General features: G+C 41.0%; 3 protein-coding genes across 4 annotated transcripts in view; 1 reads left to right on the plus strand and 2 right to left on the minus strand.

Moving 5' to 3' along the window:
* Positions 1 to 117: 117 nt before the first annotated feature.
* Positions 118 to 3,234, minus strand: cdc42ep5 (CDC42 effector protein (Rho GTPase binding) 5). The gene is made up of 2 exons (XM_005732012.1): positions 2,952 to 3,234; positions 118 to 2,138 (listed from the first exon to the last, which is right to left on the minus strand). Exon 2 carries the CDS (start codon positions 2,134 to 2,136, stop codon positions 1,249 to 1,251), a length of 888 nt encoding a protein of 295 aa, XP_005732069.1. The 5' UTR covers positions 2,137 to 2,138; positions 2,952 to 3,234; the 3' UTR covers positions 118 to 1,248.
* Positions 3,235 to 6,954: 3,720 nt separating this feature from the next.
* On the plus strand, positions 6,955 to 14,118 carry leng8 (leukocyte receptor cluster (LRC) member 8). Its single transcript, XM_005732013.1, has 15 exons — positions 6,955 to 7,332; positions 7,980 to 8,112; positions 9,826 to 9,960; positions 10,080 to 10,157; positions 10,421 to 10,856; positions 11,186 to 11,351; positions 11,432 to 11,602; positions 11,712 to 11,960; positions 12,050 to 12,211; positions 12,321 to 12,609; positions 12,919 to 13,020; positions 13,122 to 13,190; positions 13,300 to 13,429; positions 13,576 to 13,783; positions 13,879 to 14,118. Exons 1-15 carry the CDS (start codon positions 7,292 to 7,294, stop codon positions 14,039 to 14,041), a joined length of 2,532 nt encoding a protein of 843 aa, XP_005732070.1. The 5' UTR covers positions 6,955 to 7,291; the 3' UTR covers positions 14,042 to 14,118.
* A 5,385-nt stretch (positions 14,119 to 19,503) lies between these two features.
* rbfox1l (RNA binding fox-1 homolog 1, like) overlaps positions 19,504 to 26,994 on the minus strand; it is a 12,507-nt gene continuing 5,016 nt past the window's right edge. For both annotated transcript variants that reach the window (XM_005732016.2, XM_005732015.2), the window contains exons 2-12: positions 26,651 to 26,887; positions 22,208 to 22,387; positions 22,049 to 22,102; positions 21,871 to 21,963; positions 21,563 to 21,632; positions 21,426 to 21,485; positions 21,185 to 21,320; positions 21,067 to 21,106; positions 20,909 to 20,976; positions 19,929 to 20,001; positions 19,504 to 19,840 (exon numbers count right to left, since the gene is read on the minus strand). In XM_005732016.2, the coding sequence (XP_005732073.1) occupies positions 19,796 to 19,840; positions 19,929 to 20,001; positions 20,909 to 20,976; positions 21,067 to 21,106; positions 21,185 to 21,320; positions 21,426 to 21,485; positions 21,563 to 21,632; positions 21,871 to 21,963; positions 22,049 to 22,102; positions 22,208 to 22,387; positions 26,651 to 26,887 (1,056 nt within the window). In that variant the 3' untranslated portion in view covers positions 19,504 to 19,795. The remainder of the gene's footprint in view (positions 19,841 to 19,928; positions 20,002 to 20,908; positions 20,977 to 21,066; positions 21,107 to 21,184; positions 21,321 to 21,425; positions 21,486 to 21,562; positions 21,633 to 21,870; positions 21,964 to 22,048; positions 22,103 to 22,207; positions 22,388 to 26,650; positions 26,888 to 26,994) is intronic.

A 26,994-nucleotide genomic window follows, 5' to 3' on the forward strand; every position in this document is an offset into this window, starting at 1 on the left:
TCTAACCTTTAATATAAATGGAATCATTATGAAAACGATAAAATGAAAGACTTTTATTTCAGTATTAATGAGTGTGAAATTTCACTCTCACCAGCAGCTACCTGCTATAGTTGGATCTCAGGCATTTAGCTTTTTAGCAACTTTCCTTGAAACAAAAGCCGAGGCTGGTTTCTATCTTTTTGAAGTCGCTTTATTCTTTTCACTGTAATCTTTGTGAAACCGCAGGCTAACGAATGTGTTAACCAGCATTTTCAGCATGAGTTGAATGGTATTTCCCTTTTACAGCATTATGAAGTAACACAACAACAAAAAAAAGCAAAAAAATAGCAAGTCCACTGCTGCTCCTGATTTAAAATCACATGATTGTCTTTGCATTTTAGTGTTAACCCAGCCCCACGGCCTTAAAGGAACAGCTGTGCTAATAACTGCACTTTGATATCAAGTCGCATTTGGTCTGAGCCGTTGTAAGATTTGGAATGTGACACATTCACAGTAATTATTTATAGACGCCGTCTCTCGCAACCCTTTGAAGACCTTTTCAAAGACTTTAATAAACATGCAATATGATGAATATGTAGTAAGACACTCGTATATCACAGGGTACAATAATGTAAGTGTATAGCTCCCTTTAAAGACATCAAAGACAAAAGAAATTAATTAACGATGCAGTTTAATTTAGCTTCAATCAAACTTTCCGCTGAGCTTTGATTTCTAAAGCAAAAACGTCCAAGAATGAAAAGAAATCAAAGTGTCGCAAACTTTTCACTTTCATTACCAAAACGGCTCACTGATTATTATTTTTTTTCTTCTGATCAAATATCAAGTCTTCTGCAAAAATGTTACCCTGGTAGATAAAAACAATGTCTTTTCCAGTTGAGCAACATCGTCTCATTAAGTTCTGAAAAATCCAGTTTGAAGTCAGATATATCGTATTTAAACCTCCCATTCAAAAGCTACCGAAAAAGAAAGGTACTCTGAGAACGCAGTCCTCCACCAAGGCCAGCATCCTGTTCTGTAATTTGAAACGAGGTCATCTGGATCCACATTTGGTATGTCCTTTGCTCGTGTTCCAACTCTCCGCAAAGTTTAATAACATTCAGCTTTGTATTTTTTGCGTAATCTGGTTCACGGCCAAATCAACATCTTTGGTCACACATGGTATGTCCTTGGTGGAGGAATGATGAAATAAGGAAAATACAGTATATTTGATTTACTTGACAGCAAAGATTTGTTGGTGTAGTTTATCCCCTATAAACCGATTTCATCATCAAACTCATCTTCAAATGTGTAGCCTCGTCCTTCTTCATCCACCTCCTCCTCCTCCTCTGAATCAGTCTCTGAATGGCAGCTGCCAACCCTCCTCCTGTCCAATGGGGTGACCCCTTCATACTCGGAGCTTTGTGACGAGGCAGGACTGGGCGGCAAATCTGCATTGTGATTGGTGAACTCAATTTCACCTCCATCAGCTGGACTTTTGCCTTTCTCGCTCTCACTCCTCACTGGGCTATTACATGCTTCCAGATCCTGATCCTCTTCCTGGAAGTCAAACCCTTGACTTTCTTCCTCTTCCGATGCCTGACGAATGATCTCCTCCCGTTTATCGCTGAATCTCACCTTTGGTCGTAACCCCTTTAGCTTCATCCCGTTCACATCTGGTATCCTGCTGTCTTCCACCTGGATTCCGTCATGCTCTGCCAAGTTCTTCCCATTCAGCTCTCTCTGCCTGTTCACAGACATCGCCGCAGCCCCTTTCCCCTGCTTTGTTTCCACTACCTCCTGATTAGAGTGGAGCCCCAAACCATCCATTACGCCTAGTACATCTCCAAGCATAGATGGACCCAGGTCCAGGTCTAGGTCCAGGTTTAATGAAGACACTGAGTCAGAGTGCCGAAGCTCATTGTTCTGCGGGCTTTCTGGTGCATCTGCATTAAGATCACTGTGGTAGGAAGAAGAAACAATCCCAGGACTCGCCGGGTCAGGTTTGGGTGAACTCGGGCCAAGAGTGGACAGGAAAGAGGTATCGCCAAAGGCGTCTCCTCCCCTGCCGATGTGCATCGTGTGACGAAAATCACCCAGCGGGGCTGAGATCATGGTAGGGTCCAGGCGAGAGGCCCGGGATGATTTGTGGAGTGGCATGACTGTGAAGAAAGGCAGGTAAAGGAAGGAAGAAGGCAAAAATGAAAAGGAAGGATGAATTATTCAATTGTTTTGTTATGACAGCACTTCCTGAATGAAGACACAAAAAGAACAACAACTAGTGAATGAACAAAAAGTTCAAAAAGCACGTGTACAATGGAGGGCTCCAGTGATAGGACAGGCCAGTCTGAAAATCCACCATGTTGTGCAATATTGTGGGAAACCAGTGAGCGTTTTGGCACTGGTGCAGCTGTGAAGGCCATGCTGAGACTTGTACTTGAAGAACACTATGCAAAGTTAGCACATACTTTTCTCTGCCCTCAGGGGTGTTTGTAGACAAAACCACGGTTAAACAGTTTCTACAAAAGTAGATCTCTAAGTTAAAAACAACCGGTGGACATTAGATTAAACCCTGCTCCTGCTGAGATCATTATAACATTATTTAATTAAAAAGAAGGGCTAATTAATGGAATAAGCGCTAGCCATTACTGCACATTATATTTGTTAATCTCTCGAGTCACCTTTATAACATGTTATACACTCTGACTGAAGCCAGTCTCCACGTTTGGCTGCAGTTATGGGTTTAGCAGGGGAGGGGGGCTGCAGGCCTGTAAGCCCAACCCTCAAAGTTTTCCAATAACAATTCAAAGTAAATGTTCTTTAGATAAATATACAGCTCTAAGAAGTATTGGTAATGGGAGATGCGGCTATTGATAAACCAATCAGAGAAGCGTGTGGATCAATGTAAAACTCAGCTTATCAACTGAGTGTGGGCGCCACCAAAACATGTAAAGTATTTAGAAAAAAAAACTTACTTTAAAGCGTGAACTCTGGTCTTTGGTTGGCTCCCTCTCCACTCTCCAGCTTTTTCATCTGGCTTTTCGCTTTCGCTTCCCTCTCAACTTTTCCCTCGCTCTTTTTTCTCGCCGTCGTCCGCCTGTGTGAGTTTTCTTTTTCTTTTTTTTTCCTCCAAAGGGATGGGCACGGGCTGAGGAAGTGACGCGCCAGTTATTGGAGCGAGCTGGATCAAAGTGCTGACGACTCTATCGCACAGTGTTAAATATAAACCAGACCCACGAACGGGACCTGTCTGCTGCCCGGTTTGTGTTCACAGTTAAACTGATTCAGAGTTTCTGTGAATGAGTGAGTTTAGTTACAAATGTAACGAATGGCTCCTGTCACGAGGTGTGCGTGTGTTTGATCTTTTTAAGGGAATGTTGCCAAAATGTAAATACTGCTAAAGAAAAGAAAAGAAAAAACAGAGTCCTGCTCACTAACCACACATTGGGGTTCGTTTCTTCTCATTTTAATTGAAGGACCACCTAACTTTTTAATAGCTAGCAAATTGCTTCTGTAGCTTTATTTACTATTAAAATAAAATAGAAATGTATAATATAAAAAATATGAACGAAATAATCGTTTTATCTTTTTTTTTTTACATTTATTGTGTTTTGTGCTATATAAGACTATATACACTGTATACAAAAGATCTTTAGTTATTAGCTTGTTTATTTTGTTTTATTTCACTTTTTTCTATTTGATTAAGGTCATTTGTTTTATTTATTTCTTTATTATTTTTTTAACAGTTTATTATTTTTTTCCCCTTATTGAGATTAGATTCGTCATATTGATTTTTTTCTAATTTAGCTCTATATTTACTGATTTCAGTTCTTGGATTATGGATTGTGTTTTATTTTTGGCTGTTATAGCACAGTATTTTCCCAACTTTGGGCACATCTTAAGTCTTTTCTCATCTTACTCTCTACTGTCCAACTTTCCAACCTTTACCACTCAACCCCAACCATCTCAACCTCACCAGACTCCAGCTCTTATTTGTTGTTTCCATATTTCATTTCTCCTAGCTATTTGGGATTAATTGGGTTTGATAAGCAGAGAAACAAAGCATCATCTAAGTAGTGCACTTGTTTGGCTTCATTTTAAGATGAGGATTAATAAAAAAAATTCTTAAATGTGGCAGTTCTTTCTAGAGAAATCAGAAATTACTCATGAACACAACACAATCCAATTAATAGACAGAGCTGTCTTCATATTCCCCGATTTAAGATTAAAAGCTCTTATTTATCAATGTAAGTGTGACATATGCTGCTGTAGTGCTCTGTTGACCAATTAAAAATTGTACAACTTTATCAAAAAAAACTTGTCCAAGATTGCTAAAATGCTTCAATTCCTAGACAAACAGCACCTCAGTTTTACCTTCTCTGTGCTGTGTTGACATCTTGCACACTGTTTTAACTCAGTTGAGCTACACAAGCAGCAAACAATTTTGATGTCATGCTGAATGATGTAGGGTGGACAGAATACCTGCAATTATGTTTCCAAAGGAATGCAGTCACACAGGCCGGTTGACACACTCATATTTTTGAAGGGTTTCCACCTTATAATTACTTCACATAGCTAACCACATCATTTACATGTGCACTAAGTCAGGATTCATCTTTTTAAACTAAAAAAAAAGGCCAGACAAACCCTGACTTTGGGCCGACAACGGGAGTAAAGCAGAGATGCTTTTTAGGATAGTATCAGACTTCCTCCCCTGGGTAAAAGCAAACAGAAACATTACCACAGCAAGGTATTCATACAATAGGACCAGTTACTGAGTCATTGTGAGTGATTTCTCGTCACAAATGCCAAACATAGTTTGGTGATGATGTAGCCAACGAGCTGCTCACTCAGCCTTAGGCACATTTTCCTTCACCGTGAGAAATGAGAAATGAGGTATTTGTTTTCAAAAGCTGCACCCTTAAAATGAGATTACTCGTTGAAGGCCTACTTTTTACTTTACATTTAAGATGAAAAGGAGCACTTCTGTTTTTTTTACTTAATGTGTCAACAATAAAAGCAACGCAGCAGCATGTCTTTCTTTCCTTATCAGAGTTTAATGTTTGATAGCATCATGCCCCCAAGATTAACCCCATGATTTCTCCTTTAACACACATCACGACTTCATTGTATGCTGACATGTATGATGATTTTCAGAAATGTTCATTCAAGAGAGTCTTTAGAAGACTCTCTTGAATGAACATTTCTGAAAAGTGTGTGTGTGTGTGTGTGTGTGTGTGTGTGTGTGTGTGTGTGTGTGTGTGTGTGTGTGTGTAGTGGTGGGGGGATTTCTGGAAACGACTAAGGCAGGAAATGACTCGCCTCCCCTCAGTAGTACTCACACTAGCACAAACACACATCCTGCAGCTGTGTGTGCTTCACGGGAAGTCAAAGGGGAAAAATGGATCATGAGAACTGTAAAAAAAAAAGCTACTGTTGCCCATCATTGATTAAAATAAGAGCTGCCCTCATTACTCATTGCCAGACATGGTCAACTGTGGTGAAACTTGTTGAATGTCGTGAATAAAAACTGACACTGGTGCTGATAATATGATTAATTTGGGGGCTCTGTATAAGTAATTGTTGATTGATATTAGCGATGACTTCTTCTTTCAGATGCTCCCTTTAGGGGTCGCCACCTCTGCCTCCTCCTCGGTCACACGTACCCCCTGCATGTCCTCCTTCATTACACGTCTTCACTGTGGCCTTCCTCTTTTCCTCCTGCCTGGCAGCTCTGTATTCAGCATCCTTTGTCCGGTACATCCAGTCCAGTTTTGCCTGAGCTGTCCCTCTGATGTGCTTGTTCTTTAACTCTTCCAACTCCAGCTGTCTTTGTGTTAATGACACCACCTCCAAACCACACATCACAGTAGGTTTGACCATCACCACTGCAAACAATAACTCGGAGCAGACCCCTGTTGTAATCAGCAAATGTAATCTGCTGTCCTCATACATGCCCTGCACCACCCTCACATACTTCACCCACTCAGGGTGGCAGCAGGCCATGTGAACTCGACGGGTAACCGACTTTGACTGTAGTACACTCACAGAAAAATGTTGCCACAGTTGTAGTGCAGAAATATCTGTTAGATTACAGAGACAAATAGGAGAGACTTTTCTGCAAAAGTGGGATCACTGAAGTCACCACAATGTCCTCAACAGGTTTCCATTTCATTTGTTTTGCAGTTTTCGATAGGCTTATGCTTTAAAACCTGCGTGCAAGCTCATGAATGACCTATTTATAGTTTCAAAGCGACACGAGGGGTACTTCCCCTCAGCATGATGGTTGCAGAAGGACTAAACTACTGTTAACTGAATAATTATACTGAGCTCACACTAACATCCAGTTGGTAAAATGGATGTTTATGTTTTCATTACCAAACTATATGAATAAGTATAACTCATTGTTGAAGTCAGTGACTGTAATGGACCCCTGAGACCTACTGACTCTGGTGACAGACTGATGTGTATGGAGTGGAGTGGAGATGGACAGATACTGTGAAAAATGTCTCAACTTCTTGTGTTGACGCTTACATCTATTGTATTTATAGCCTCTAATACATTTAATCAATAGAAGTTAATAAAAAGTGCTTTAAAATAGGCCCATTTATATTTCAGCCCCCCCCCCCCAAACAAACCGTTTTAAAATACATGAAAAGCTGAAATATATGTTTTGCTGCATTAACTACCTTACGTGAATTATTAAAACGTATTCAGAATTTGACACACTGCTCGTCCCAACATAAGCTACCTTTATGGGCTAAAAGTATCTGTTATTGGTATTTACGTGGTGGCGGATCGATACTAAAATTCACAGTTTCGTAAAGAATTAAAATGAGAGTCTAACCATATCCGGTTTAAGGTTTGATTGGTGTAGTTGATAGAGGATAGAGAAAAACGTTCCGTGTGCTCAGCACTGCAAGGCGTTACTCTTGGAAAATTCAACCAATAACAAAACAGCAAGGTGTCACGTGACTTGGCAGGTTTCGCCTAGCTGCCATTTTGTATCTCCACTGTGCGGTCAGATGAAGTTGGTCGTCAACGAACGAGGGACGAAATAAGATGAAATTTATGCTATTTTATTAATTGGGACATCTTGCAGAAGTATATTTAAGTGTGATATATTTAGTTAGGCTGTGTTGTTCGAGGTCGACCGGCTGTTCTTCTTCTAACCGGACCGTTGGCCCTCGCCTCGGACTTCATCTTGTTTACATTCTACAGCGGAAAAGCTAACGCTAACGCCGTTAGCCAACCTGCTAGCTTAGCTGGCAGACAACTTTCCTTGCGTTAGCTTTCTAACGCTAAACATAGCGAAATGGCGGCCAACACGACACAAGCAGCCCCTACAACTAACTGGTAGGCAACACTCTTTGAACAGATTGTGATTTTAGGTTAACTTGCTTTAATGTATGACTGAAATAGGTATTTATACCCTAATCTTAAATTCGTGGGAAGGATGTTAGCTTAGGCCAGGGTGTTGGCAAGTACTAGCAGGCCGTTGGAGTAGTTAGCAGAAAGGTGATTTGTTAAGATGCTTGTTTTTTTATACATTATTTGTGAACATGTAATATTTTTGATTGAACGCCAGGGTTTGTTGCACCTCACTCTAATGTTGTACGTTGATGTTAGCAAGCGACAGTTGCGGTTTTAGGGTAGGCCTTAATTCATCAGCTGTTTTGGCTGTTAGCTGTTGCTTTAAACGTAATGATTTAATCGTCTGCTTGAGATGATCTAATTAGCTGATAGATATCCGGTGTTAACAGAGGGAGGGTAGACTTGTTGTGTAAACGGGTAATGATTAAATGATCAACATTTTGAGCACAATAGTAATCGTCAAGTAGGCCTTCAATCTATTTTCTGAAGCGAGCAGTTGTCTAAACGAATATAAATCTTATTGCAGACGGTAATTGGGCTTACTTCTGTTTTTCTGCTGATTAAATGGGTTTGATCATGTGTTCTGATCACTAGAATAGACTTGATACTTGACCTTTTGTTGATGGCAGGTCCTATGGTGCTGCTGCAGACGGCCAAGTCCATGAAAATCCTGAATGGGAGAAGGCAAGACAAGCATTAGCATCCATCAGCAAGAGTCAGACCTCTGCTAAGACTACACAACCTAACAGGACCGCTGCAGAGGTTTGTCTTTTTGTGCAGTCTGTTTGTTACACCTGAATATACCTGTACCATATCATATAGTCTCCATTATAGCTATATAAATTTCTGTATGATACAAAAATATTAGAATATTCATATTCTGATATTGCCTTAGCAATCTCATGCAGTTAATTCCCTAGTGAACATCAGTGAGACAAGCTCCAGGCACGTCTTGAGAGCCTGAGCTGCATGACAGCCTCCAGTGATCTAGCACCTACAAAGCGAGCCACTTGAACATCCTCCAACAAGCTTAATATTTGCAAAATATTCACCTTGCAATATAAATTGCCTTGAGGCAACTGTTGTTGTGACTTGATTTCACTTAAACAATTTTATTTTCAGTTTTAGTGTAGTGCAGCTCTTGAAGAGTTACAAGGCTGTTATTTTAGTTAAACCAAAGTGTTTAATAGTTATTTTATATCTTGTTGCATGCTCAGTCATCCATGTAAAGAAAATCCGGAAAGTTGATTCTGTCGCATTTTCATGAGGACAAATGTTTTGTCACTCATCCAAGCGACTTCCTCAGTCTTGGCTGAATGCAGGTTTCCCCCACCTTATAAACAGCACATTTGCATAATGACCAAATCTAGTGCCTAACAATAGGCTGTGAGTTCAGTTTCATGATCATTGGTCAATGGCCACAAGTACCATTCAGACTTAACATGAGTTTGTCACTTGAGACTATTATCATGTAATTTGTGGCTGTTTCAAAAACCAGAAATGTATGTAAGGATGAGTAAAGTAAAATCCATTTTAGCATTTTAGTTTTTGTCAGTCCTATTGCTCCTCCATTGGGGGGAGGCCAAAACCTTCCATGTTTTTTTTTTTTTTTTTTTTTTTTTTTCTTCATATGCAGGACAATCCTTGTGTAAATAAAATGATTGAAAAGTAAGTCTAGAGTGCCAATTGAAGGGGGGGGGGATTCTGTGAAGAAGAATGGGGATTAGCTTGAATACTAGCAAGGATGTCCTAGGTTTTTAGGGTTACAGTGGTGATCACTGATAATGACCTAATTATATTGTTCACAGCAGTTAAAGCACTGAAACCTCCTACTTACTGACCTAATCAGATTTAACTGTGAGTTTGTGTTTATGTTGTGTGTATATATAGAAATACTTTCTACACATAGCAAAAACATCAGATAAGCAATACTAGATTGTAGTTCTAGTCTGACTTATGTGTTGTTAATGATATATTAGAATATATTGTTGGCTTCTGCATTTGCAGATGTTTTACAGCTTTCCTTGGGGCTTGACTGCACCAACTAACAAAATCATAGCTGGCTCAACTCCCGCTGCCAGTTCCTTTTAGTACCTTCTTTTATTGCTCTTCGGATTAATTATTTACAGAAAGAATTCTCAAAGATGCAGGCTGTTAAATTCCCAAAATTAAATAAAAATATTGCTCCCTAGAAACAGTAATGGCCACAGTATTCATCCAGTAGCACAATCCTACTTGAATAATGGTCTTATTAAAACTAGACAACATAAAGATGTCTTATGTATGATGAAGCTTTCTTGTAGTACAGACCCCAGGTATTAACCTTTTTAAAGTGTCTTATCAACTGTTTTATTGGTTTCACAAAGGTGAAGTTTTATGTTCACACTGCACTATAATTGCTGTCTGTGTTGGACTATGTTTTCTCAGTTCCTGGTGGTAACACTGAAGCTATGTTGCGTGTGTCTGTTATTTCAGGCTGGCCAATTCCAACCAGCAGCAACTGACTCTGCTGCTATGCAGCAGCAGCAGTACTATCCGTGGTACCAGCAAACTCAGCAGCACTATCCTGGATATACATACTCCTATAACTACTACTACCCCATGGGGCCAGTAAGTAAAGATATGAGCACTGCTGCTTTCATTTGGAGAAGTTTTGTACAGTTACACTTTTTACAAAAACTGAATTTAAAGTGAGAAATATTATAAAATGTCCTTTTCTGAATTTCCAGTATGGTGGTGCCTATCCTCCAAATCAGTATGGTGTACCCCCAGGGCCTTACCCAGGAACTCCTACGTCTAATGGACAGGTACAAAATCTACATTTTCTTAGTAAAGCAGAATATTTATATGTAGAAATGATTAATATGATTCATGATACTTATCTGGGATTAAGAAACCTGAAAAATAAGCACATATTCAGGCACCACTGAAGCTGTAGTAGTGTTACAGGTTATATGTTTTTTTTTTTTAAGTATTGCGTTTATTCTGCAGATACATGTGTAGCTTGCTTATGCTTGCAAAGTTTCATTTTTGCTGTAGTGCTGAAACAGGTTTTTCTGTCTTTTTACAGCCTCCCCCAGTGCCTGGAATGGAAGATCAGTCCCCCAGCTACACCTCCCCAACTCAACCTCAACCACCTCCCCCTGCTACTCCTCAACCACCCCAGAGCCCAACCACCTCAGAAAACCCCCCTCCTCCACCACCCCCTCCCATTCCCCCACCACCCAACTCCCAGTACCCCCCTCCCCCATCACAAACTTCTTACAATACCAACAACAGTATGACATACCCACCTGGAGACCCCAACCAGATGCAAGTCTACAATCATTCACAGGGAAGGCCTAACTATGGACAAAACTTCCAGGCTCAGAATGCCTATCAGGCATCTCAGAATAATTCCCAGCAGCAACAACAGCCTGCTCAGTATGCAGCTGGACTGGGCAGAGGAGAAGCCAACAAGAACAAAAACCAGAAGCAAGGACAGCAACTCTGGCACCGCATGAAACGTAAGGTTTATTGTCTTGCTGGGAAGCTTACATTCCTAATGTTAACTTTATTGATTTATTACAGAGTTTAATGGATGTGTTGCTGCTTTTGTTTTCATTCTATCCCCCTCTTTTCATTGTATTCAAGTGCAGTGTGTAGATGCACCATATTCAAACAAGTTAAAAACTTGTTAGGCCATTAAATGCAGAAATAGAGTAGGAGACTAAGTGTTTGTGGTGATCAGTCTAGCAGTGTTCATCCAAATTCAAAAATATGTAAAGGAATAAGTTGCTATTGCTATTATGAGAGTGAGTTTCAGTTACAATTCTATGATTTTTACATCTTGTAGAGGCACCTGGCACAACTTCTGTGAAGTTCAATATTCCCAAGAGGACCTATCAGGTATCCCCAGTTTCCAATCAGGCTTTCCCTCCAGGCGAACAGCCCCCGGGGTTGAATCCAGCACCTTCATCTCCTGCTACTGCCAGTGCTGCACCTGGAGGTCCTCAGGCACGGTGAGAAAACTGCTCTGTCTACAGTAATTCTTGATCTGGGAATGACTTGATGACTTTAAATGTAAATGCTTCTCCTCCAGACCGCAGGACTGGCCGCAAGCCATGAAGGAATATGTGCAGCGTTGTTTCACAGCTTGTGAGACAGAGGAAGACAAAGATCGTACGGAGAAGGTGCTGAAAGAAGTTCTACAGGACCGCTTAAAAGATGGCTCTGCTTACACCATTGATTGGACCCGTGAGCCACTGCCAGAGTGAGTTCAGTAGTAGGTTGTGGTTGTAACTACTTTAGGCATTGGAATTCTGCTTTTGTTTTTTGTTTTGCATTCAAACTGTATTCATCTTTCTCTTCTCCTTTTTTAGGTTAAAGGTTAAGCAGTCTCGTTGGGAAAGCATTGCACCTCAGAGGACAACAGATACCTCAGTTGGCTGTGGTGGAAGCACAGTGGCTGGAGCTTCAAGAGGCAGAGGTATTGGACACAGATTGGGCAACTACAGGAATATCTTTTCTCAAAGGAGTCCAACTTCTAGTTCATCCAATTCCTCCTCCCGCTCACCATCACCTTCGCATAGCCGGCACAGGGACCGCAGCAACCAAAGGCACAGACGCAGGTATGGAACCATTTCTCCTCCTCTCTTTGGTTATTGTAGTTTTCCTGCATGCTCCCAGCTCAAATGTTCTCCTGTTTGTTTCCTGCCAGTGATTCTGATTCACAGTCAGATAGCAGCATCTGCAGTGACCTCCGACCTCAGCTTTCAAGGCGAGGTCAGAAAGGAGGGCGTGGTCGTGGCAATGATCGGGATAGAGGGCGTGGAGGTGGTGAGAGAGGACGAGGAAGAGGTGGAAAAGGAAGAGGAAGACGGTAAATTTATAAAGTCTTGTATCGTTGTTTAGCAGAAAGAAAACATTTTTGTTTTGTCTTTTTAAGTTGCTTTATGGTGCTGATAGTTAGTATACCTTCTTTTCCCCAGAAACATGGAGGATTCAGCTGTTGGAAAGAAGAGGAAAGGTGGCAGTGCTGGTTTGGATTTCCACGATCCCAACAGAGAAGCTAAGAAGCAGAGCCGAGCAGCCCGTTTCCAAAAACAGCTTCGCTCAGAGCCTCTGGTTCTCTCCATCAATGCCCTGGACCTGCCTGATGGAACACAAGAGGGCCTTAGTTGGGAGGACTGCCCCATTGTGGGAACATGTCAGGACATCACCAAGCACTACCTGAGGCTCACCTGTGCCCCTGACCCCTCCACTGTGCGCCCAGTGCATGTAAGTGTCAAGGTTTTTTTTTTTGGTTTTTTTTGTTTTTTAATATAATCTCATTCTACTTGTGCATTTTGCTTTTAAATTCAGATACAATGTCCACTTGCATTATAAAATCATTTTGTCAAGAGAACAAGGAATTCTTTTGAAATATATTCTTGAATAAGGATTTTTTTTTTCTTACAATATTGAAGGAAAATCTCCCAAGGACAGAGGAAGGGGAACTGAATCTGTGCACTACATGTACATACTCCTAAATCCCTGCATCACAGGGCATCAAGATTCAGGCTTTAAATGGTTTAACTGTCATTCTAGGTGCTGAGAAAATCTTTGCAGGCTGTGAAAGCCCACTGGAAAACAAACCAGGACTATACATATGCCTGTGAGCAGATGAAGTCCATACGACAGGACCTAACGGTTGGTTGTCCTGAAATGCTATTTATTTTTTCAAAGTTAATTGATGTCTTTGTTATTTTATTCGTTCATTCATTGATTTTATTCCTCTTACCTGCACCTAGGTTCAAGGAATTCGTACTGAATTCACAGTGGAAGTGTACGAGTGTCATGCACGGATAGCTCTAGAAAAGGTGAATCTGTTGTTCCTCAGTAATTACAGACTACTTAAAAGTAATAAAGTGTTTTTGTTTTAAACTGGTTGAATGCTTATCTGTTTGTTTGTTTATTTATTTATTTTAGGGAGACCATGAAGAGTTCAACCAGTGCCAGACCCAGCTGAAGGCCCTGTATAAGGACAATCCCTCAGAGAACATTGGAGAATTTACAGCATATAGATTGCTGTATTACATCTTTACTAAAAACTCTGGAGGTATGCTCAGATCTTTTTGGAAGTCTTCACCACTGCACTGAACATTGTGGGATTTTTTTTTTTGTTGTTGTTTTGTTTTAACTATATTTACAAGTTTCTCTGTCTCAGTTTCTGACACTGGCCATTCATTCATCTTCCCCCTGCAGATCTAACCACTGAGTTGGTGTATTTGACCCCAGCACTACGGGCAGATGATTGTGTGGCTCATGCCCTCTCACTTCGTGCAGCTTGGGCATTAGGAAACTATCACCGGTTCTTTAAGCTCTACCTGGAAGCCCCGCGTATGGCTTCATATCTCATTGACAAGTTTGTAGAGCGTGAAAGAAAGGCAGCACTTAGGGCCATGGTCAAAACGTAAGTTATGCTCCAGTAACATGCTAATTGTAAATTTTAGCTGCTTCATTGCTGACCAGTTTCCTGACCCGTTTGCCTATTTTCTCTGTCCACAGGTTCAGACCCGACTTGCCAGTGCAGTATGTGCAGTCCACCTTAGCCTTCTCTTGTTTAGACTCCTGTATGGCCTTTTTAACCGGGCTAGGAGTCACATTCACGCCTTCTGATCCCCAAAAAATAGACTGCAAAACCAGCACAGCCTCTTTGGCTGCCTCCTGAGAGGGGTGGAAGGGTAGCACAGTGAAAGGAGTGGCTAAGGGACCATCATGGATCCTTACATATTCAATTCAATGCACTGCACTGCACTTCAGATACCACAGCGAGTTCAGATAAGAGCAGTGGCAGACTAACACCCATATAGAAAGATGCTGGCTAGTGTATTACTCTGTCAGGCCAAAAAATGCAGATCTGTTTTTCTGACACTAAGAACTGTTCTGAAAATGCACAGAACTGCACATACTGTCACTCACATATTCTAAGTTTAGCCCATCTCATTACATTTATGATGCCACATAAGTGAGGGAACAGATTAGACCTGAGATCAAGTAGTCTTAGTGACTGAGAAGTCACAGAACCAGATCACGGTTCCTGTTCCGTTACCACCTTCAGATTTCAACGCTAACAGTGTTGTTATGTCTTTTCCTTCCCAAGTCAGCAGCTCAAAGACCAGAAGATTCAACTTTTACCAAAAGGGAAACGGCTTTTCAAGTCATGCATCCAGCTCTTCACTGTCTGAAGTCAGACCTGCAAAATCAAGTCAAGTCTAGCTTCATTCTTACAGACTCAGAGAAGATGCCAGCAATTTACCTGAAAGAAGAGGTGGTTTGTATGCCCTTCCCGCATCTAGTTTCCTCCTCAAATCTACAGCTGGCTGTTCCTCCCATTTGTCTCTACAAGGTCTGTGAAAGAAACTGAAGTCTAAAGTCCCGTTCCTGATTTAGTATTATTCATCCACTGCTCATGTTTATGAATTGGTCGATCAGCACTTAAACAAGTCTCGGATACGCATTGACTTTGTAACGGATAAGTGTTCCTCATCAAGATCAAGTTCCATGACCTGGAAGCTGAGCTTCATGTTCCAGAGTAGCCCCAGGCAGAGTGCAGTTCTGCTTCCATCACCCTCAGGTAGAAGTTCCTACCAGCACCTGGTGTCCAGCTCACCCTGTCAAATGCAGCAGTGCACCTCTGTATCCTCACCAGCTGTTCCTCAGAAAATAATGGTGACGTCACAGCTGACACCTTGGATGTAGCTGAAAGTTAGTTGGTTTTTTTTTTTTTTTTTTTTGGTTTTTTTTTTGAGGTGGAGCATCAAAGGAAGACCTGCAGCTTCTTCAGGAAGGCTTAAAAAGTGGTTTGTATACTACACGCAAGGCTGGTAAGAGAAAGGGACTCTTCTGGAAGGAGGTGGATGACCGCACAACAGAGATGTTGCCTCAAGTTTTTGTTTGTTTTTTTGTTTTTTCCCAACTTGTTTTACATCTTGTGGGTTTATCACTTATCAGTATTTGGCATTCTCTTGTGCAAAAGGAAAAATTATGGCGGTGGAATCAGAATTTTATTTTTTAAATTATATACTTCGTAATGATTTTTGGACAGTCCACGTGTCATTAAAAAATTAAACAATATCCTAAAATCCCAGAATTTTTACTACACAGATGGAAGCTGCTGTCTCTGAGTATTGCAATCAAAACATGAATTTAAAGTGGTACAGACAGCAGTGAAATAAAGAAGTAGTTTGAGTCCAGGCAAGTGCTTTTATGTCCATTTTTTCCCCAGAAGATATGAAATTTTTAACAAAAGGTTTGAAATGGGAGCCTCAGTTTAGTATTTAAAAAAACAAAACAAGATAAACAAGCTCTCTAAGTGGCTGTGGAGTTGATTCTCTGTACTTTGTGCTTTTTAGGACCCAGTTTAGTAATATTGATGGTATATTAACAACCCTTTAGACAATGGGGAAATTCAGTTACGCTGAAAATGGCGATTGATCAGCTCCTAAGTGTAAGGAAAATAATCCATGTGTTGCTTTTCACCAGCAAAGCATCTGGTCCTAATTGAGTTGTGCTGAAAATGTGTAGGTGGTCAACATTGTTCCTCCTTTTTTTTTTTTTTTTTTTTTTTTTTTTTTTTCTTCTTCTAAATTAATATCAGTATTAACCGCTGTAGGAACATTGAGTCTGACATTGAGTATTTAATCCTGTTTTGATTGATAAGAACAGGAATGGATTCAGGCTTAATGTAAAACCTCCACGTTTACTTATTAACAGAGTATACTTTGTAAATACTGTATGATAATTGATGTGATTTCTTTTTAGTACACCGTGTAGGTTTTTTGTTTTGTTTTGTTTTTTGTTCACACATGGGTAAGTGTGAATGTTTTTTGTTTGTTTTTTCTTTGTTCATACAACTATTGAACAAATTTGTGAATATGTTTAAAAAAAAAAAAAAAAAAAAGTAGAATTTGATTGTATGCAGTGATCTCAGTGTGGCTATATCGGAGAAATGTCAGTTAGCGCTGTTTCCGAGTGCAGCCTGAACACAGTTGCACAGGTTGTCAAATCCAATTTTGGCTCGATGCTCAGACTCCATTGGTCCAAAAAAGAAGGAAAAATAAGTTGTTGAAATTTTTCCCTTTAGGTTTTGTGCCACATTTTCCTGTTTTGTGCTCTCTGATTGGTTCCTGCTGGTTTCGTATATATTCAGTGACAAATCAGACCAATGTGGCTAAAACCTTGCCTCCTGACCAATCATGTCGATGAATCACGTGTGACCCTGGATCATATATATATTTTAGATGTGTTCGTTGTTGACCTTTGATTTCAGCATATGTTTTGTAATGACAAAGATCTCAACATGTTTCCTTTCTTTCCCCCCCCCTCCCTTCATTTACCATACTCCCCTATCCTCCTTACTGCCCCCCCTCCCCTCACTCCTTAAACCCTCCTCCCACATGCCGCCAGACTTCTCGTCCTTCAGCTTGCAAGGCTGCTGCATTGCAGGAGCACACGGAGGGATAAGTGGGCGAAACTCCTCCAGATGCCTGCCGGAGAGAGTGAATTGTGAGCACTGTCTCGGTTTGACCCGCCTGAGTTGAAGCCATACAGCTCATAAAACACAGGGGAGCATCGCATAATGAAAAGTTGAAAATGTTGAAATGCTGCTAATGGGATTTGCTGCTAGCCCTTATTTAAAATGGTTTTGTGTGCAACATCGTACCTGTTCTAGTTTTTAAAAACAAAGCTCTCGAGTTGTGTTTTCCTTGTGCTGTGGGGTTCTGTGTGTCCAGATGCATTTGCATAGTTGTTTCCTGATAAGACTTTTCATATTTAGTTAGGTTGGATTTTTTTTCTCTCCACTGATTAGAAATTTTTAGCTTTTGTTTGTTATACTGGCAGGCTGCTTGAGAGTTGAATTGGCATTGAATAAAATATGTCTGGACATGCAGAACATAGTGACCTAAAACTCACCAACACCTTTTCTTTTTTTTTTTTCAAGTATAAAGTTTATAGGTTTGTGTTCACATGCTAAGCAGCGACTCTTCTGAAATGATGTAAGATTTTTTTTATTTTATTTAATGCAGGCTTGTATTCTATACATCTGATGTCTCAGATTTTCAGCACTGAAACAGCCCAGGATGTTTGTCTTTACATAGAAAAATCATCCAGATAACTAATGTACACATTTTCATTTAATACCCCACCCCTCCCAATTTTTGTGTATTTTGCTCCTATGTTGGTGTATACCTCCATCAGTCTTTGTAACTGCTTTTTTGACCCTTGAAGAACTCCCATCTCCCTCTTTCCCTCCACCTTTGTTCATTTCTTTTTCTTTTTTTTTAACTAGTTTTTTGTAGAATCTTCTCACTTTCTCTTCTTCACTCCTCCCTGCATGATGTTTCAACCTCTCTCCTCTCCCCTGACTCTCTAACCAGTATTTCTCTTTTGTCATTCTTACCCTTTTTTTCCTCTTATGTTGGGTATGTTTGTGACTGCCGTGTGCAACTCTCACTAGTAAGTATTGTATCCTGTCTGCAGTGCTTTTAATAGTTTGTGTTGCAGCACTTTAACAACTGAAGCTGAAGGTCTATCTGCAATGCGCCCTCCCTATCCCTCATTCCCATGGCTACATAGATCTGATAGGATAAACTGCCATTTTGTAAATATTGTGTACATATCTTTTGGAAAGACGTCTAATAAAAAAAAAAAAATAGTACAGAGAGCACATACTGTCTTTTGTTTTTTTCTGGAGTTGATTGATTGAAATCTAGCAGTTCAGTGGAGCACAGAGTTGCTTGCAAACAGTTTATTATGAAGATGTTGAATGATGGCATCTGTGATAAAGCAGATCAGCTAGCAGACGAAGCACGATGGTTTAATGTTCATTCATATGGTGATAGTTTTTACTTTAACCAACACAGATTAAAAATCCTTGAGAGCAGCTGGAAAAAAGTTAGTGTGGAAGGTTAAAGATGTAGAAAGTGCAGCAGGAAAAAAAATCATTTTGTCATGCAAACAGCAAAAGGCATATAATGGCAAAGGACAGTTCAGTTTAAAAATAGCAAGAAAGCTGGCAAACGAAAAAGACTAAACGCTAAAAGAAATACTAAGAAGAAAAAAGGCAGAAGCAGAGCAGCGAAACGGTACAGAAGAAATTCACACGAGGAAACAAACGTGGAGTAAAGAAGTTGTTGCATAAAACACTTATAAGACTTAATAAGAAAAGATTAAAATGCATTGCTGATCTATCACATGAGGTGAAACTTACAAAGGAAATGAAACAAAGGCCAATAATCTGGAAGTTTAGAATGTGCAGAAAATAGAAAACAGGCCCAGGATGGTTTTCATACATGTAGAGCATGAATACTGGCACTGAGTGTTAGAAGGAGGAGGGGAAAATATGAGAATGATGCAACTAAACAGTAAGCAGTGAAATCACACAAAGAAAATAAAAGAAGGGTTTGTTTGGGTTTTTTTTTTCTATAGCATTGTCGATGTAATGTTGCGTTGCCGCAGAAGAAAAACCAGAAACCCAGGGAGTGAGGAGAAGCAGAATAAATAAAGAACAGAAGAAATAGAGGAGAAAAAAGTCTGATTTATTCAGAGGTAAACATCAAACAAAGCAGAATAGAGTAAAACAAAGCCAAGAAGAACTAACGGATACAAGAAAAGAAGTCATTTAGCAGTAATGAAGGAGAAAAGAGGGAGAAAATACAGGACAGTGACCCTCCGGTCATCAAAGCTCAAGCAAGGTAGCAAGGAGTGAAGCCAGAAAACAGAAACTACACTGTGTTAGTATTTATGAACAGAAAGGTAGGAAAGGACTCAAGAAACTGCAAACAAGGATTAAATGTAACGGCTGTATGAAAAGCTAAACATGTAGATTTAGAGGTAGATTGTTAGAAATAAAAATAAGTCCAGCTGATAAACATTATTTCTGTGCTTTTAGTTGCAATATCAGTGTCGCAGCCAAATCGCTCTCTTGATGTTGAAACTCACAGACATTCTCTCACACACACACACACACACACACACACACACACACACACACACACACACACACACACACACACACACACACACACACAGTAGATAAATGGCAACAAAAATAAATCATTTAAAATTGTACAAAATGTTTTTTGCACAGTTTGACCCCTGAAAAAAAATCCCAAATTATTAAACACAAGAATCTCACAGTATTTTTTTAACCACTTATCCAAAAAAAAAAAAAAGCAAAGCATTAAAAGGTTTCAAGCAACAGCGTCTCCTACGTATTCTCCAGCAGAGCGGATGGTAAGTGGGTCCTACAGTATTTTAACCTTCAGTCTGTTTAGTCTCCCGAGGAGAGGTTGTGATGGAGACAGGAGGTGACACCACGTGTGCCACATTTCCGAGGTTGTTTTTAAGGATTATTGTAATCTGCCCTGCAGTGTCCCAAAGTTCAACAGAGATGCCCGACGACCCTGCCCTTCACCGGGCCTCAGTAGGGGGTGAAGCGGTTGTATCCTCCTCTGTACAAACTGGCCTGTTGACAGTAGTAGGGTGAAAGGTGCAAGTTAACCACCGTGATGTATTTCTCAGATTAAGCTTTGTTTACTCTGATAGCTGCTCACCATTGTACCGACCCCATATGTTGTTGGTCCGACTGAGTGGTGATAGGCCTCTGGAGCGTAAACCCGTCCATATCTGTTTAAAAAAATAATAATATCATGACTCCAATTAAACTTTGTTTCTTATTAATGTATCTGCAAATGAAATTCTGCAAATTCTTTATGATTAATGAAAGCCAACTGAAGTCAGGCATATATGTGAATTTTTTTACATTATGTGAATATTCTGCCATGATTAATGTGAGCATCCAGCACTGTAATAAGTTATGTGATGGAAACCAATCAAAAGCACATTTGGTACTGAATAATATCTGAAGTATCTTACAAAAACAGTACTTTGGGTGTTATTATGATATTGTTATCCTTGGAAGAGCCACACATCCCTTTGAGGTTGTGTTTGGAAGGCCATCTGGCATAAAAATCTGCCAAAACAAACATGTGGATCTGCCCACTGTGGCGACCCCTTGTGACTAAGGGAGCAGTTGAAAGCTTCTTCTTCTACTAGCAGTTTGTGTGTTATTGGTTAATTTAAAGCTGCTTAACAAGGCCCATAAAATCCTTGAGATAAAAACAAGAACGTAATCTCAGGTGGGATCTTTGAGCTACACAGGAACAAAAAAATGAGGTTTTTTATTTTACATACTGTGTCCACTCACAGTAAATGTTACAAGATAAATTCCTGACTGTTTGAGAAAATCCAGATCTTTACTTCCTGGCACAAGGCAGAATATTTTCAAAAGCTGTGTTTATCTTGATAAAAGTTACAAAAGCCAAGTTTGAGTTCAAAGGGTGAGCTCTGTGTAGGTAGGAAGACATTTTCATGGGAATAGCCGAAATGCTCCAAATAGGTTTTGTGTTTCTGCTCAGGTAAAAGCGGTATATACTATTAGGCACACAGCTGCTCAGTGGTACTGCTGAAGCTCAAACACAGCATCAGAATGAGCAAGAACATTCATCTTTGTGTACATTGTTTGTCTGTTTACCCATCACTGTAGGTCGCTGTGGCAGCAGATGCTGACTGAGCCACTCTGTATGCTGCAGGGTATCCGCCCTGCATGGGAAAGATGAAGCAACAATAAAGCAGCAGCAACTGATTGACTGATTAAAAAAGTAAAGATATGAGTAGAGTTCAGCTGCGTACATAGACTTCTGCTCCATACAGTCCATCCTGATACACAACCCTGAAAAAAAAAAGAATAAAACATTATCAAAATGAAAGTAATTGGATATAAAGCCGACACCGGTGCTCAGAGTCTTACCCAGGGTAGGTGGGGACAGCAGCAGGTGTGGTTGCAGTGGAGCGAATTGTGCTGTAGACAGCTCGACCCCGACCACGCAGCGCTGAACCGCGGTAGGCCAGCGTAGGAGTCGCTACAGGGTACGGAAAACTGGCAACTAAAATAGAGGAGAGGAAAAAAAGTAGCAGGAGGAGTGAAATGGCAGTGCTGATCATCTCTTCAGAGCAATATGTCAGCATGAAAGAGGGAAACCTTTAGTTACCTGTATAGAGCTCAGGTGCGTACATGGCCCCCATGACCGGGTTGATCTTCCAACCGGAAGCTGCAAAAACAAGGCCTCTATTAAAAACAAGCTCCAAAGATTAGTCAGGACCCAAATATTAATGAGAAGTTTCTTACTTGAGATTTCACCGTTCACGAGAGGCGTTTGGGGTTTCTTGGTAACTACTCGTGCAGTGGCATTATTAACCTGGGGATAAAATAATAAGGATAATCACGGAAACAGAAAGTTAAACCTACAACACAAAAGCTGCGTGATTTCCAGCCATGTGATCAATAAATATCACTTAGGTATAATGTCCAAGGGAAGTTACAGGGTCATAAATACATTTATAGTGAGGTGGCCATTTTTTTTCTCTCTCTGGGTAAAACAAAACTGCATGTTTGTTTTCTAGTTTTAAAAAAGAAATGGGGAAATCTCGCTTTACCTCGATCTTCCTCCCTTCCACAATTGTCCCGTTCAGCTTTTCTCTTGCTCTGTCAGCCTCGGTAGCATTCTCGAAAGTGACGAATCCAAAGCCCTGTGTGTTTGCACGGTTATATGTTTACTGATGAATGATTCCCACGTTGGTTTAAAAGCACTGATCATATTTCTGAGCTGCTCACCTTTGACCCCCTCTCATTGAAGATAATCTCTACATCGAGGATCTTGCCAAATTGCTGAAAGTGTCAGAGCAATTTTCACAGAGTGGAAATTGTTGGATTCAACATGAAAACATGGGCTCTGTGTATGTGTGAAGCTCAGAAACGAGGTGACTGTCATACCCCAAACATCTGGCGGAGGTCTGGGTCTCTAAAGCGAAAGGGGATGTTCGAGACATGGAGGCGTTTCGGTTGGGTTTTACCTGACCCCTCTTCCTCGCTACCGCTTCCTGCCCCGCCCCCCGATGACACGGACACACCGAGAGACTGGGGGTCAGAGGTCACGGGGACCAAAGAGTCCTCCTGACAGTGAGAAAGCACGAAACAGGACAAGGAGGCAGAGGAAGAGGAGGAGGCAAGCAAGTGGATAGAGGAAGAATGGACGGGAAGAACAAAAAAAGATGGAAAACAAAAGATGGAGAGGGTGTGAATGAGGTGGGACAGATGTGAAGAAAAATTGGGAGAGGGCATCAGTAGAAAAGCAAAGAAGGAAAAGAGAAAAACAAACAAACAACAAAGTAAATTCAACAAATTCAACATGTTCCAGAGAATTTCATGTTTAGGTAAAAACTCCAGTTGCGTAAGCATCACATGGCATTAAAGCTCAAAGATCACTTTCATGAGATCAAGTGAACCAAACCAAGTTCAACCAGCATTCAGCAACCAGTGAACCTTCTCAAGCAAATGTAAGGAGGCGTGGAAGGGGCTCCAGTTTAGTGAGGCGTCGTTGAATACATGCCTGTAGGAGATTAGGACAGTGACGCTAACAATAAACGCCAAATGTCTGGTATTAAAACTGCTCATTCCAGCCGTCGTGAAGAGTGAGAAGTTGTTTTAAGCTGTTTTCAGACTCTAACTCAAAGTTTCCCACAGTGGCTCTAACAACTACTTGTTTTACCTTAGTATTAAAGACATACCTGTGCTAGATTAACTTATATAAACTGCCCCATGCAGAAAAATTCAAGAACTAATGTGCCGAAACCAAAACATTCACTATCCCACAATGCACCACGATGCTAGTGTGTGTGCATGTATGTGCATATATATATATGTGTGTGCAGGTGTGTTGGCCAACCAGCATTGTTCAACCATTGCAAGAAAAGTGGTTAAAAACATATAGATTTGAAAGAAAATCTGCAAAAAAGGGCAACAAACTAAAACCAGTGAGCTTCAGCAGCAAGAAACAAAAGGAAGAGGAGGAGCAGGGAGCACAAAAATGAACGCGAAAAAGAAAAATTACTGGGAGATGTGCTACTCTAATGGGAATAAGATTACACTCCCAAGCCCTGAGTATTAGCAGTCTAGTACCACGAGGCAGATAAGGAGTGAAAAAGGCTTCAGTAAACAAGGCAAAGAAGGTGCACAGAAAGGGGACAGAGTTTAAAACTGAAGGGTCAGTGGGGGACGGGTGGGGTGGGGGGGGGTCACGGTGCTGCTTTTTTGCCAAAGGTTAAAGTCGTTCGTCAGGGGGCATCATTAATAAGAAGGAGACAGACAGAGAGAGGTACAGAAACACATTCATACAGACATATAAATGCACACAGGCTACTACTGGTGTACACTACACTGGCTCGATGTGGCTTCAACTGTAGACAGCAGACCCACACACACGCACACACACACACACACGCACATACAGGCCAGAGTGGAGGGGGGGGGGACAGAGGTACAGAGGGTTGAGTTGGGTGGTGGTGTCATTGTCACGATGCAGGATTGAGTTCTGGACCTGAGCGATATTTCAGACGGGGGAAAGGGGGGGGAATCATCCGGTCAGCCTCACCCCGCCCCCCCCTTTTTGACCCCCTCCCTCCGTGGCGACGTCTCAACTTTCCCCGAAAATCATCACGGACCCGAGTATGTCTGGGACTCTAGTGATAAAATATATAAACGGGGCCATAAAACACCATTTATGAGAGGAGGAAGGGAGAAGCAGGACACAGAGCTGACCTGCCACACAGATCAGACGGCTCTGCGTGTGTCAGAGTAGATGTTTCCATGTCTGAAGGAGACTTCTGCACTGCAAAAACAAAACAGTCACACACATCTCTGACCACATAACTCATGTCTTCATGAATAAGAAAAAAAAAAATCTGCTAATCCGTTAAGAATATTTAAACCTGTTCCAAGGTGAAATCACATCTTCAAGTAACCACTTCTGCAAGGTCTCAAAAGGTTGGTTCTGTTCATCTGGATGAACCGTTTTCAGTGGGAGAAACGTTTCGTCACTCATCCAGGTGACTTCTTCAGTCTCAGCTGACTGCAGGTTTCCCCAACCTTATAAACAGTACATTTGTATAATGACTGAAACTAGCACCACTGAATAAACAGTGGGCTGTGATGTCAGTTCCTTGAGCATTAATATGCAAATTGTCATTGATCAACAACCACTGATCAAGGACGAATGATCAATGGTCATGAGTACCATTCACAGAGTTGGGGAATGGCTGCAATCACAGCCCGATGAATCAAACACTGATGCACTAAAAAAATAAAATATATTTTTTATATTTTGTCAGGATGTTTACTAAACACTCCAGTTTTTAGAAAATAGAATTTTAAGGGTAGTCAAAGGAGCTTGCAAAGAAAAGCGTCTGGACTTCTTTAAGTTGCTTGACGACGTTTCACCTCTCATCCGAGAAGCTTCTTCAGTTCTAAGGTCAAATGGCGGAGAGTCCCAGATTTAAACCCAGTGGGAGTTTCCCCCCAAAGAGGGACAAAAGGACCACCTGATGATCCTCTAATCACATGAGCCAAGGTGTGAAAACGGGTGTGGGTCCCAATCAGCCAGAGTTTCAGGTGTGTTCATTGTGAAACCTGGCCCCACCTTATCATGCGATTTCCTGAGGTCAGATGGCCCAGGGTGTGAGTGGGCGCTAAGACGTCTGGGGAGGGAACTCAAAACTGGATTATAGATGGTGTCGTAAACCATCGCCCCTGTTCAAAGATGGTCGCTTACAGTGGACATAGATGGCTTCTAATTTTAAGGGTAATATTTATTTCAGGCTTTACACGGTTAAGATACGTTTTTTCAAAATAAAATAATAAATATGTTTTTTTTCAATTACAGACCTGGGAAGTGACAATAGGTCTCTGCAGGCAGTGTGAGTCAACTTTCTCTCGTGTGTGTTGCTGTTTTTTTAATCAATTCAGTGAGAGTGGCATGGTAAATTTTGCTTTCAAACTGTAAAGCCTGGTTCTGCTGGTTGTCTCTTCCTGCTAAAAAGGTTTTTTCCCTCTCATATTGCAGGGTTTTTAGCTTACAGTATTAAGGCCCTTGAGGCAACTGTTACTGTGAATTTGTAATTGTAAATGAGCTTGAAATTGAATTCAAATTGCTAATTAGGAATGATGCAAGTAGCCTACAGCTTACTGGTGGTCATTATTCTGCAAGTAGGCTAACAAAAAAATCACTTTGATTTTAACCTGATGGCAGCACAAGATGGAAATTCTAGAGAGCCCCTCAAGTTCTGAACTGTGTAATTGTATAATATAGTTTATTACAATTTCCAAAAGATTCCAGCAGATTAGTAGCCTGTTGTAACAACAATTCCTCATCGTTTTATCAAGTTATTTCATTCAAAATCAAGAGGAAACATCAGGCAGCTCATAAAGACTGAGGCCAGTGTGATCTGTTTGTGCATTAATGTGTTCTCTGTTATTGTAGGGTCTTTATCTTACAATATAAATGGAAATTAAAGACGCTCCCACAGTGCACCGATGCTGAAGTGGTGCAGGCCACACACAGAAAGAGATCAGCAGCAACCAGAGACCACAGGGTGTCAGTGAAATTCATCAGTGTGGTAACTGCCAGTATGAGTAAAGGACACTGCTGCCACACCACCGGCAAGATTACACTGAAACATTTGAGGTAATAAACACGAGGGTTATCTACGCAACCAGCCAGGAACAGCTGCAGAGCAATGACTTTAGATTCAACTGAGGCTAAAATTATAATGCAGGTTTCTTCCCTTGATTTAATAAAAGATTAATTTGGTTTTTAAAAGAATATGTAAAGCAAATTTGATGGTAAACAGGTTGAAATAATCTTATCGCAGTAGCAGAATGAAGACACAAATTATCTATTAAAAATTCTCTTCAGTTTCAAAAACCATTTGTTGATACATTTTTAAAGATGTAATCATTGTTTATCCTGTACCAGAAATGATTTCATCAGACAAATCACAAAAGCCTGACATGGACTTTATAAACATCCTTCAGATAGCTTAAACTGTAAACTGTAAGTATCAGCACAAAGTTTGAGTGGCGATCTGGAAAGGTGATCAGTTTTATTGACACTTAAATGAGACCTGGGGGAGGGAGAAAGGAAAAGTGGGCATTTATTTTCATCAATAAATCCCTTATCAGCTGCCTCGACATTTTGCTCCACAGAGGGTGACAGGCATTTCCATACAAGGACACCGCGGTGGACATGGGGCTCTAAATATAGAAGGAAACCCTATCTGGGCCTGTTGCTCTGCAGAACATGTGAAAGTGCTACCTGTCGACTTACTGACGATCATGTTTTATTGGCCTGGAACATCAACATTTGTCACAGACCGCTCTTACCGTGTTGCCAGATGTCAGAGAGTCGCCCCCATCGTGCTGAGGGCCCTGATAGACTCTGAGCTGGGGATGTTCCTGGTACTCTGAGCTCGGATGTGCAGAGCTAAAGTCGAGAGTTGCCAGTCTGCTGGCGGATGTTGGGGGACCTTGACCTGGTGGGGGGTAAGAGGGAGGCGGGGCATAGACCTGAGGCAGGGCAGGGTCTGCGCTGCCTGGGGCAGCCTCCTGAGTGGGGGCCCCCTGAGGAAAAGAGGAAGAGGGAGACGAATGAGCCACTCATGCCAGAATATGACAGCGTAGATGTAAACAAACAAAACACAAGATGTTGTTGTTGATCTTCTGTTTTT

This window comes from Pundamilia nyererei, unplaced genomic scaffold (genome assembly GCF_000239375.1).
Source record: "Pundamilia nyererei isolate P.nyererei 1_Seehausen unplaced genomic scaffold, PunNye1.0 scaffold00045, whole genome shotgun sequence".
Lineage (NCBI taxonomy): Eukaryota > Metazoa > Chordata > Actinopteri > Cichliformes > Cichlidae > Pundamilia > Pundamilia nyererei.